At 30.5% G+C, this 13033-nt stretch overlaps 2 protein-coding genes across 3 annotated transcripts in view; both read right to left on the minus strand.

Annotated features, from left to right (window-relative positions):
- Nucleotides 1-13033, minus strand: part of LOC125857233 (heavy metal-associated isoprenylated plant protein 20-like) — a 287045-nt gene that overhangs the window by 234195 nt on the left and 39817 nt on the right. The window lies entirely within an intron of this gene.
- On the minus strand, nt 2755-6132 carry LOC125857181 (U-box domain-containing protein 11-like). Its single transcript, XM_049536864.1, has 4 exons — nt 5764-6132; nt 4844-4960; nt 4311-4763; nt 2755-4147 (listed from the first exon to the last, which is right to left on the minus strand). The coding sequence occupies exons 1-4, from the start codon at nt 6064-6066 to the stop codon at nt 3077-3079; spliced, it is 1944 nt and encodes a 647-aa protein (XP_049392821.1). The 5' UTR covers nt 6067-6132; the 3' UTR covers nt 2755-3076.

A 13033-nucleotide genomic window follows, 5' to 3' on the forward strand; every position in this document is an offset into this window, starting at 1 on the left:
GAGCCACATCATGTGGAATACCTAGGTCTCATTGCAAGATTCATGTGGAATAACCTGTTGTTCGTTTAAGACGTCAACTACTCTAAAATAAATTGGGAAAAAGCACAAATATATTCTCAAACTATCGTAAATGGTATGCATATATCTTCCGTCATATTTTTGGGACATCGGTGCTCCTGTCATCCAAAAACTAGAGCACTCTAATAGAAGATCACTAAATAGGGACACGTGACACAATTTTATCCGTCGATTCAATATTTAATAAATGTCGATCGGTGGATAAGATTATGACACGTGTATGTCCATTAGTATAAAGGATATATATGCTCTAGTTTTTGGACGGCAGGGGCACCAATGTCCCAAAAATATGATAGAGGATATTTGTATACCATTTATAATAGTTCGGGATATATTTATCTTTTTTTCCAAATAAATTTAGTAAAATCATTAACAATCAATAATGTAGTATTGATTGTTTTCAAAATAGTATAATTTTTATTAATTAAATATATATTGTCATTATTTTAGTTTTTCTTTGCATGTGAAAGAGAACAAACTTTCAAAGCATTGACAATTGTTACAACCTTTTTAATTTTTATACATGTATGAATTACATTTTCTGTAAAGCACATGTGATCCTACTGGATATTGACAGGAGAGTGTCCTATTACATTGTACTATTCTGATAAAGACAATGTTTTGAATAACGCGTATCATTTTCTGTCTTCACATAATGTTACGTATATTTAGTTTGAATAATAAACCTATAAGAAAAATACAGTATGATAAAGCAAATGATTGAAAAGTTAAGATAATGATGTGATCATACCATTTAGTCTTCACACAAAAATGAGTTTTTATTGTTACTTAATGATAGATGAAGGAAAATATTTTATTTATAAATTTTAGTAATTTTTTTTTTGTATTTCTGTGTATTGAAAATAACTAGTAACATCGTTATTTAAAAAAGTAAAAAATAAATTAAATAAAGATTAAAAACCACTCATAACTAACAAATCCTAATTAAACATAAATAAGTAAATACCATAAATAACAAATGACTTTGCTTGAATTGTCGTCGGACTCTTACCATTTTATCAAAGTCTTAGGGAACCTTTTTAATGCGCGTAGAATTATTTAGTATATTTAAGACCAACATTGTGTTATTTTCTAAGTTGAGTCACTACCAAGCAAAAAGTAGTTTGGACCAAGAAAAGTTTTGCCAGCCAATTTCCTCCTAGGGTATTTTAGGTATGAAAGGAAAAAAAAAATTCTATAAATAATTTTTAAAATTTATTTTTCTAGTATTAGGAATTTAGGATGATAAAGCAAATAAAATATTATTCTAAGAACATTTATATGTAATCTAGCAAAATTTTATACAAATGAGATAAGGTGGTGACTGAAGGTTTAGGAATCAGTGAAACCATTTTCTTTTTCTCGAAATTGACTTAATCAAATATGAGAAAATTGGTAGAGAATTGATCAATTTAGCAAGGATACTTATCAATTTCAAAATCTATAACAATAAGGCAATAGCGTATAAGAAGAATTACTTTTTAGAAAAGGAATACCATAATGTTGAATGTTGATCTTAGTTAGTGATTTGATCATGGTAAAAAAGAGATATTTAGTGGTAAATATATTTTTTTTAGCGGTAATATTTATTGCTATAATAATATTTAGCAGCAAATGTGTCAATGTCATCTAGAGTTACTAATGCCTTTAACGATATTTTATATAGTGTGTTAATTATAAATACTCATTTTTATTATTATCGCTAAATATAATATAACGACAAGTGATCACCTATGAACAATGTTATAATAACTTTACGTACCATATTAGTTTAAAATTTAAATCTGTCAAGTGGAAGAAGTTACATTCTTGAGAAAAAAAAAAGCACCAATTCATCCAACCTCATAGTCATAGGTAAGTCGAACACGATAAAACATGAGAAAGGTGTTGGATATATAAAGAAATATACACATTAGGTAATATGAACATGTTTCAGCATTTTTGGTCAAAGATTTTGAAGTTGAAACTTCGACATGCATTTCACTTCGAATAAAATTTAAAATTTTGTGAGTGAAAGTGAAATTTCTACAAAAAAACTAATATGAGTTTAGTCTTGGGAGCTTAAAAATATTTTAAAAGATAAAATTTTCAACGTCTGATCAAATTTGATCCATACCAAACACTAGCTTAAACCTTGGAATAGTGCATGTTTAAGCTCAAGTCAAACAATATCACTATTAATCAAGTGACATATAAATCAAGAAGACATTTGAGACCACAAAATTAAAGAGTATTTTGATACATTCTTCATATCTTTTATTTAAGATCAAAAGATTCAAAATTCTTCTTTATTTTCTTAAATTTCGTGTCAAGTTAAAACCATATAAACAAATTCAAACAGAGTAAGTAATTCTTAGAAATGATGCCTCATTGATTGAGAGATCATACTTGTACTTTTCCCTTTCAAAAGTTCATGTTTCAACCAACCTGCACACGTTTTGACTAATTACATGAAATACCTACTACCTTTCACCAACACAAATACCGAGTAACGCTTCCTCATAGACAGAAAATAAGGCTGCTGGCCATTATCCCAGAATCATTAACAGCAGATAGCATCAGTCCATGCCATTAGTACTATGGAATGAAAGATCTGTAGAAGCCAGAAAATATTATACTGATTCTTCTGCAGAAGGTAATGCAGCATCAATTTACAAGACATCACAAGTAGAAGGATAAAGGAAAAGAAAGTACAATTTTTCACATATCAAAATGTTTCATTTATACAGAGTTGATAAATTTCCGTCACACCTTAGCGTGGCAAACATCAAATTGATCAATTAGTAACAAATAATGAAAAGAAACAGGTCAAACGAATCAGTGACTCACTCGAAAACAGACTAAATAGATACACTGATGCAACGAACAATGAGAATGAATTATTTTCTCATGTTCGTTTTCTCAGATTTTATATCACACTATAAATGGAATCGTGTAATTCACGGTTAGGTAAGAATGAAAGAAGCAATTAATGAATCCTTCACTGATAGAATACCAGTCAAGGTTGCAGAGGTTTTCGAAGGTGCTCCAACAATGAAGTAGCCTTCCTCTTGGCCCTCTCTGTGCCAGTATTAGCAAGCTCTGTAAGAGGTATAAGTGCACCGAGCCTACAAAGGCAAGATAAATTCACAGTATCTCTTTTGCACAAGGAGAGCAAGATAGCAGCAGCATTCTCTTTATTACGAGGTAGACCTGTCCTTAGTAGATCTATCAATACAGGGATCGTGCTAGCTTTAGCTATGGCAGCCTTGGCCTCTTGGTTGCTGGCAAGAACTGAAAGAATGGTCAAAGCTTCATCAACCATGCAGTTGCTTGAATCTTTCAGCATCATTAATAGTGCTGGTATAATCCCTGCCCGAACAGCCCTGCCCTTGTTTCCTTGATATATGCATAAGTTAAATAATGCTGTTGCAGCGTCTTTCTTCCCTCTGGTGCTTCCAGTCTGAAGCAATTCTACCAGAGCTGGGATGGCCCCCGATGCACCTATTATAATTTTGTTCTCATCTCCAAGTGATAAACTAAAGATGGTCGCTGCTGCATTTTCTTTTGCTTCCATGCTTCCAGCTCTGAGAACTTGAACAATTGAAGGAACAGCACCGGCAAGCATGATAAGCCCCTTGTTGTTGTCAAATATAGAAAGGTTAAGAATAGAAGTGACGGCATTTTCTTGGATTTGACCGTCTTCAGATGTCAACAAGTTGACTAACACCGGGATTGCTCCAGCTTCAGCAATCAAAACTCTGTTGTCTGTGCTTCTTTTGGATAGAGACCGGATCTCCGCTACTGCAGCCCTCCGATCATCAGTGGACCTGCTTGAAAGTTTGCGTACAATTGCCTCAATAGCTGCAATATCCCCACTAACATCACGAAATGATCCATCACTTCGCTTTATTCTCCCATTTGCCAATGCAGTTGGCTGCTCTACATTGTTCTTTGCACACCAATCAGAAATGAGACTTCTTAAAGCAATATTTGGTGTCAGCGTAAGATCTTGGAGTATTTGCTGAGTTTTTGGGCATCTTGTGTTGCCACCGTCTATCCATCTTTGTATGAAAGATCTCTCGTAAGTCTGTAGGAATAAGAAAAGTCTACATTAAGTATTACTTCTAGCACACTACATTTGAAGATTTTACACCTAAAAAGAAACAATCCAAGAATAACTTCCATCTAAAAGCCAAAGATAGGCAAATTTGCAGTCAAATGATAATGTATCAGACTGACAAGGACAGTACCTGTCCAGTGGCCACAATTACAGGATCCCTCATGAGCTCAAGGGATATAGGGCAAAGATACTCTTCAGGAATTATAGGAGAATTGGGCTTCTTATTCTCCACAACATTCTTGCTGGGTGAGTCATCTTCCCTGGCTAAACCAGGACTTTTGGGAGAAGTAACCTCAGAATTTTTGGATGAATTCCTTAGATTTTCTGGTTCCTGAACTATCTGAACACAATCATTGCCGTTTGGGGTGTTACCTAAGGGAAGATCTCCAAGTTTTGGCCTAACTTCATGATCAATATTGCCAACATTCTCTAGATGTAAACTTCCAACTCCCCTACTGCCCGACTGAAGCGGATCAATCTCCTTATCTAATGGTTGGGATAATGCTCGAGATAATACATTTGAAGTCAAAGGTCCACCATACCTCTCTTTAGCTCGTGTCAACTGTGATCTGACCAATTCAACCTGGAAACGTAGAAATATTAGGGGGGAAATCCAACGGAGAAAGCAACATAAGCAGGAAAAAGTAAAACCTCAAAACAAACCTGCTCTTGTACTTCTTCTGATATGTCGAACTGGTCATATGGTAAGCTGCCTAGGGATTTCACCAATTTCCATGTTACACATTGAAATTGAAAGACAATTTTCTTCCTTTCCACGTCCTTCAATCAAGAAACAACACACTTTGAGAATGGCACACAATATTAGCTTGAATGAAACTTGCTACAAAAGAACTTCAGTAAACTGTTGGAAAATTGAAGATTTCAATAATAAAAGTTCCTTTTAATTAAATGTCACCGTGAAGAGAAAACTTGCATCATTCTTTTCATAAGTGTGGATTATGCACAATGTGGCAAATGGATCTTAATTCTTAATCAAATCAAACAACTTTAAATCTAAACAACCCCAAAAGGATCTCTTGCCAAATCCTACATCCAAATTATCATATCTTCCCAATTCCTAACACAGAAAAAGTCAAAGGAACCTTCATTCTTTCTACCAAAAATTATCCACCTTCAAACACAGAACCACAAAATGAGAGCAAAATTTTCTTTTCTGATAACCATGGTGTCTTTGCAGCTTGAGGGCACCTCAACTAATTCCATATCTATAACCTCCCACCAACAATAGGTAACGCATAACTCTGTCCACCAAAGCTATAGGACAAATGAGAAGATATATATCACCTAGCATTATCTACCATTGGAACCTAACACCTCGTGGTTCTCAACCCACTTCATTGATCACTAATCCACACCATTGGGTTTCCAAAATGATCAACACATAACAGGAAAAACAACTACATTGCTAGATTTCACAATTTTCAGCTAAAAAACTTAGAATTTGGGAATTCACATGTCAAATCCCCCTACCTACCCACCCCACCTCCAACTTAACTACCCAAGTACAGATACACAAATTCAAAAAAAGACAAGTTTACTGAGGATCATCACTATATACTTACAGCTGAGATCTTGGGATCAAAGTCATTTGCTGCTAAAAGAAGTCTTTTTGCAGCTTTGAGAGCTATGGAGAGATCATACAAGCATGAATCATGGGAAGATGATGAAGAACCCAAATGGGTGTTGGAATCTCTGATTTCCTCAAGCAAATAAGCCAAAAGGGACACTCTTCTAGCCAAATCAGTACAATCTTTCTTGAAGAAACCAGCAAATCCGGCACCGGAAATTCGACAAACGTCATGAACAACCTGGAGAGGGATTTTGGTAGAGTCGCCGGCTACGGCGGTGGGTTCTCCGCCGGCCATGGTGGTGGTTGGTGGAGATAGTTGAGTTGGATTCCGGTATCTATACAACCACAATGCAACAACTATGTGGTACCAATGGGGTTTATGAAGCTTGGGTTAAAAGGGTAGTGGGGGTGGGGCCGGGGGTAGGGGGTGGATTTTTTATTTATTTATTTTTTAAAGAAAAAGAGGAAATTAAGGGGCAACTTGGTCTCAAATATTAATCTTTGCAAAAAACTAAATTTTAAATCAAGGTCGAATACATTGACAATCTTCCAAACTTATCGGTAAATTTTATTTGGATGTTGAAATTATGAGATGTACCAAGTAAGTATCAAAATACATGATAAATCGTTAATATTAAAGAATTTTGAAATAGTATCACATAAATTAGAATGGAAAAAATAGTAAAAGAGTTTGTGAAGTATATTATCTTAAGATAGACATAAGTAACATATTAAAAATATTTTTTAACCTTGTGGTTAAAGAAAAAACTTAGGATGTTGAGTTTATGAAATTCTGAATAAATCATTTATATATATTAAGTAAAATTTAGAATACAAAATCAGAATTTGATCAAAGTTAATGAATTCTTCTGAACTTGTAAATAAATTTGTAATTTTATCTGTACTTGTAATCTTAAACATGTTATTTCATCTCTGCCATTATAAATAAAACAAGACTATTAGAATTAAAAACTTACTAAATATATATTTAAAAAATTATAATGAAAAAGACAGACGGAGATGAATGGAGTAAAACAAGAAAGGGGTAGCAAAAAGAAAATAATGTACGTAAATTATTTTTTTAAAAAAAATAAAAGAGAAAAATAATTCTATAATTTTGATTGTTTACTCAAAAAAAATAAAGAAGGTGCAACTGAATTTGTACGCAAAATTTAAAGAATGTTAGGATTGAATTGATTGAGGTAAAATGTAAAAATATATAAGTAAATAAAGTTATAGATGAAAAAAAATAAGTTAAGATAATATGAATGAATTATATAAGATTAAAATAAATATAACTTATATTATCCTTATTGTAATTATATTTTTAATGGAGATATCTACGAGCAAATTTAACGACAATTCAATGCGGATCGGACTACTAAGTGATAATATTACTAAATCGAAATTCAAGCATTCAATGATGATGATCAACAATGTGGTATATGTATGATTCTATTGATTTTATAGGGGTAAATTCTTAGGATATGATAACCATAAATTATTCCCGTTTTAACTTATGATAAATGAGTAAATAACACCAATGCAATTACTAGAACAATTATATAATGATTAGCACTATTCTTTGATGACTCTTTAATCAATATGTCCTAGTCTTAGTTCGGCATTGATCTTACGTTCGATTCGTTTTGCTTCTTCAAGATGGATCACTTCTATTGTTGTTTTTGTTGCTCTTGTTTTCTTTCATAAGTTATCATCCAATTTGTTGATCTTACGTCCCATTTATTTTAACCTTATATATTGATTATGAAGTAAGTTGCCGAAATAAATCAACATCGGTTGTGATATAATGGTGAAATTGCTCCAATATTCTAAATCAGATGTTTTGAGTTTACATCTTGGATATAGAGAAAATTTTGTTGGGAGCTTCATCCCCTAATGATTCTTGGACTCCTTACATGATACAATTTGAATTTAATTGATAGTTCAATACTAATATTTATTAGACATCGAATGAATAAAAATTTGGTGGAGATAGAAAGAGATTGTGGAAATTTGGTAAGGAAAATAGTAGGAGAGAAAAAAACAAAAGAATACAGTTGGAAGTAGAATATTTGACGGTTCATAGCTCATAAGAAGCTGTAAAGATATAACCAAAACTATTATTTTTTTTAATAATCTTTTTAGCAAATGATTGATCCAATTTTACTTTCTTTTTTTTATTAAAAAAAAAAACATTGTTCCTTGTGGAATATAGGGGAATTGGAAGATAGCTGGAGAAGTTCCTCATTTGTCAATTTGACAATTGGGGTCTTAATTTGGGCCACTAATTTCTAATGGTAGGTCCAAAAAGGATTTTGTTGTTAAAAAAAAAAGTGAAAATGTGTTTAGAGTTAGGACGAGAAGGAGTTGCTCGGATAGTAAATATTCCTTATTTTTAATTTGAAAATTGTCATAAGTTCGAGTCACTAAGAAAACAAAAAAGATGAGAACTCCTACAAAGGAGTTAAAAAAAAAGAGTTAGGATGAATGGGGTAAGTTTTCAAAAAGACTTAAAATAATTTAATTAAGGTTTTTTTTAAAATATTTAAATTTAATTAAGTCAATTTTGTAGTGATTTGATTTTCTATCCTTTTTTTTTGGGTTGTTATTATAATGATAGTTAAATTGAATAACTACGAATGATTTGATTTAAGGATTCATAGACAAATTATTTTTAACATTGAAATAGATTTTGGACTTATCAAAATAAAGACTAAAAATCAAACTAGTATTAAAGACAAAGAACTAGATTACGTATGTATATGTATGTGATAATGTGATTATAATTTTAAATATGCATTTCTGTTTTTCTCTTCCAATTTAGTTTGACACATGACACAATCAACAACTACATTCATTATCATTAACGGATGTGGTGCTCTGAATGAGACAATGCATCCCATAATCAGAGGTTTTGAATTTAAGCCTTGGATATGAAAAAAAATCCTTGACGGGAAAGACTTTCACCAGAAGGAGCCCTACGCGATATGAATCCAGAATAGCCGAACTCTTTAAGATTTCTAAATTGTTTGTGCAATCCTACACATATGCAAGAACTCTACTTGCTCGGAAATATTCTTATTTTAAAAAGCGCCAAAAACTATACCTCTAAGGTTAATGGTCATATCTCAACTAAAATACGGGTCAAATTATCCATGAACTTTCGACTCAAGGCATTCGCTAATCGCTATCATGTTAGCCTCGCATCATATCTTAGAAACACAATACCAAATAAATTGATGATCTATTTGAAACAATTTCTCTACCCCTAATGTAGGAATAAAATATGCCTACCCTCTACTTTTCTCAAATCTCATTTTTATGAAATTATATTGCATATATTGTTACAAAAATAATTTTATGCTAGCCATTTCCCATTTAATAAGGTGTCTTAAAATGGTCTTCACTCTACTCCACTAACTTCTTAAAATTCTTTTTTTACCAAATATATTATACATATCATATTCTTTTTTTAGTTTATGAGTTCTGAGTCATATTCATTTTTATTTATTGAATTTTAGAGAGACATATTACATAATTATTTTAGTATATTAATATAAAGCTTAAGTCAAAGCTACATGGATTGGGTAAGCAAGTTTATGGTCATGGGTGGACCTACGATTTTATCTTTTTAAAAAGTAGTCTCTCCTTATTTATTATTTTTTCTGTTTTAATTTGTTTGTTTGATTTTAACTTTATACAATTTTTTTTTTTTTTAAATAATCCTTTATGGTCTTAAACATGTTATGTAGAAAATCGTAACTATAAAGTTGCAGAAAAAAATAATTCTTTTTGAAGTGAATTAAGAAAAATAAATATGACAAATAAATTAAAACGGACGGGATAGTTGGTTGTTGGATGACCACTTCTTTATGGCCTTTTTTAAGGGACTTAGCTTACAAAACCAAATAGAGGGAAGGAACTAATCTTTTTTTCTTTTGATTCAAAATTTTATTTGGTCAAATGACTTATTCTTGCATATATAATACATAAGTTAGATTCTAAAATGATAATGTTGACAGTCTGGATATATTTTTAGCACAAGTTGTTGTTCATTTTCTTTGGTAGGAGTATATAATATGAGGCGGAGCCAAGTTGAAGCAAGGGGTTTATTTGCGGAAAATTATATCTGAACTTTTTATGTGTTTACTTTTTCATATTCTCAATGNTAAACAATTGGGGCTATTTTAATAGTTTTACAACTTATGGGATTTTTATGTTTAAGAGAAAATATACAACACAAAAATTCCATATCGCATGTCCAAACAAACCTTCAATTTCATCTCATGATTCCATATCATGATACCATATCATGATTTCATATCATGATACCATATCGCATGGCCAAACGGGCCCTTATTATTTTTTCTGTTTTAATTTGTTTGTTTGATTTTAACTTTATACGAATTTTATTTTTTTTAAATAATCCTTTATGGTCTTAAACATGCCATGTAGAAAATTGTAACTATAAAGTTGCAGAAAAAAATAATTCTTTTTGAAGTGAATTAAGAAAAATAAATATGACAAATAAATTAAAACGGACGGGATAGTTGGTTGTTGGATGACCACTTCTTTATGGCCTTTTTTAAGGGACTTAGCTTACAAAACCAAATAGAGGGAAGGAACTAATCTTTTTTTCTTTTGATTCAAAATTTTATTTGGTCAAATGACTTATTCTTGCATATATAATACATAAGTTAGATTCTAAAATGATAATGTTGACAGTCTGGATATATTTTTAGCACAAGTTGTTGTTCATTTTCTTTGGTAGGAGTATATAATATGAGGCGGAGCCAAGTTGAAGCAAGGGGTTTATTTACGGAAAATTATATCTGAACTTTTTATGTGTTTACTTTTTCATATTCTCAATGTTAATAATAAAAATTCTAGTTTCTTCGTAAATTAATATTATTTATTTATTTATTACTAGTTGAAATTATTTTATTTTTTCAAGTATAAAAAGTTTGTTAGGATTCCAAAGTTTGGTAGGAGTATAGAATATATTTATAATATATTACGTAAATATAAGAAATTAAATCGTGGCATCGACAAAGTTGCCAGCAAATTGAAAAATGGACGGCCATTGGTTATGGCGGAATTTGTGGATGTTAATTTAGTTTGTTTTTTTTTTGGACCATTTCAAAGAAATTATGCAAGTCCAAATTTATGTTAAGTTTTTTTTTGTTTTTCTCTTCATATAAGTCAAAATAATAACCCTTATGTACAAAGAAAAAGTTTTTTTTAAAAAAGGGATAAATACAAACATATGTTCGGTGAATTCGGTATGAAATTTTTCAATTTTTTCATGTTCAGTTGATGAATTTTTTTGAAAAAACATATTTAATGAGAAACAATTAGTTCGTTAAAAATGAATAAATGAGTTCTTTAGTATAAGTAGGAAAAACAAGTTTACAAGATGTTTTTCAATGATTATATTCTCCTCAACCTTTAATCGAAGCAAAATCAGATATATATATTTTACTTATGTACCAAAGTTCTAAACATAAAAAAATAAGTTAGAAATGGAAAGAAACTCAAATAAAGAAAAGGATTATTTCCTTTCTCCTACTACCAATTAGTGTCTTCTTTTTTTCCTCTTGTAAAATACTATATGTCTAAGCAATATATGTTGAAACATGTTTAATTTGTGTGTTGACTATTCCACATTATTAAAATAAAAAAAAATAGTAGTAAAATAAGTTTACGTCCCTATCGCTGAGTCAAAGCAATTCTGCGCTATTTTTACTGATATTGAGAAATAACTGAGTTAGAATGAATGAGCTCAATCGTTTTACCCCTTTCTTAGGAGCTCCAACAGGATTTAAACTCATGATATTTTTTACCATCTTTTTAGTTCTTAGGAGCTTCAATGGGATTTGAACTCGTGATATTTTTTACCATCTTTTATTTCTTTGGTGATTCAAACTCAGAAGTGAAGAGTGCTTACTGCTTACCATCTGAACATGGCGATATACTAACAAATCAATTAATGCTTGAGAACACAACTTGAAGTGTTGGCCTGGATCCAATGCATGATATAATAAGTATTTTTTTTTCTTCATATAAGTCAAATTTATTCTTATCTCCAAAGTAGAAAATAAAAGGGAGGATAAATACAAATCCATATTTGTGTCGAATGGAAAGTGATGTTAAAGTAAAGACAAATTAAGAAAATGTTTTATTGTGTATTTCTAATACAAAGTTGATTTTTTTTTAATTTTTTTGTAAAATACTATGTCTAAGCAATGTATTTTGTCATGGGAGTTGAATTTGGAATGGTGGTGTTTGATCAAATTTGCACTACTTACGTGTTACTTATAATATTTTTTTCACTGTCTTCTTTTTTATATTTGAATTTACTGATGAGAGTCTTTCGAAAATAATTTTTCTATCTTTATGACCTTACTTATCAAATTTCACTGAATATATTATTATTGTTGTATTCTCAATAACTGGAACACGTTATGTTGAGAAAGAAAATGCTTTATTGGGGTAGCAGAAATTGTGGTTCTAAATCTTTTCATTGAATTGTTAGAATGATGTTTACTTAGTGTTACTTTGATGTGGTGTACATTTGTTGGAATATATATAGTATTAATTGTGTTTAGATATAATGTATCCTTATAGAATAATTTTTTTTTCGATTTTTATAAAAAAAATTAAATAGATGTGTATTTGTTTGTGTCTTTTACTTATTTAAATTTTAGTTTCTAGAAAAAAAATTAAATGATCGATCTTTATAAGTTATAAAGATTATGTTCACAATTTAAGATGAAACTTGAATATATTCATCTATATGGTCGTAGAATAAAATTAAATATATTTTATTTTGATTATGAGGATGAAATTATAATTTTCTAAACTCTACATATTTTATAGATATTGAACGAATCAAGTGAAAATAAATATTTTGTAGGTATTTGGTAAAGTGTCATCCACCCATCCTTGTAACTTGATAATATGTACATATACTTGTAATTCAATATTTGTGATTTCTTCGATCTCACTTCTCTCTCTATATATATAAAGAAGTTGGACTTTTCCTAGTATTACTTGCAAAAAAATTAAAATCTTGCGTTTTGATATCTTGTTCTATACTTCAATTCTATGTATCACTCTCTAATATATATAAAATGAAAGAGATAATTTTATGATTTCTTACTTTAGACTTATAAATTTGTTATCTCCCATTGAACTATATATATTTATACCCAAACAATAATAATTAATTTATTGAGGAATTTGTTTGTCATAGGATC

The sequence above is a fragment of the Solanum stenotomum genome, chromosome 2 (assembly GCF_019186545.1).
Source record: "Solanum stenotomum isolate F172 chromosome 2, ASM1918654v1, whole genome shotgun sequence".
Classification (NCBI taxonomy): Eukaryota; Viridiplantae; Streptophyta; class Magnoliopsida; order Solanales; family Solanaceae; genus Solanum; species Solanum stenotomum.

Bases quoted from the DNA above. Each gene is read 5' to 3' on its own strand.
- LOC125857181 (XM_049536864.1), bottom strand. From the start codon at position 6,066: ATGGCCGGCGGAGAACCCACCGCCGTAGCCGGCGACTCTACCAAAATC. The intron at 4,764-4,843 runs GTTTGTTTTGAG...CTACGTTTCCAG, and splicing joins CAGAAGAAGTACAAGAGCAG to GTTGAATTGGTCAGATCACA. The intron at 4,148-4,310 runs GTACTGTCCTTG...TTATTCCTACAG, and splicing joins TAATTGTGGCCACTGGACAG to ACTTACGAGAGATCTTTCAT.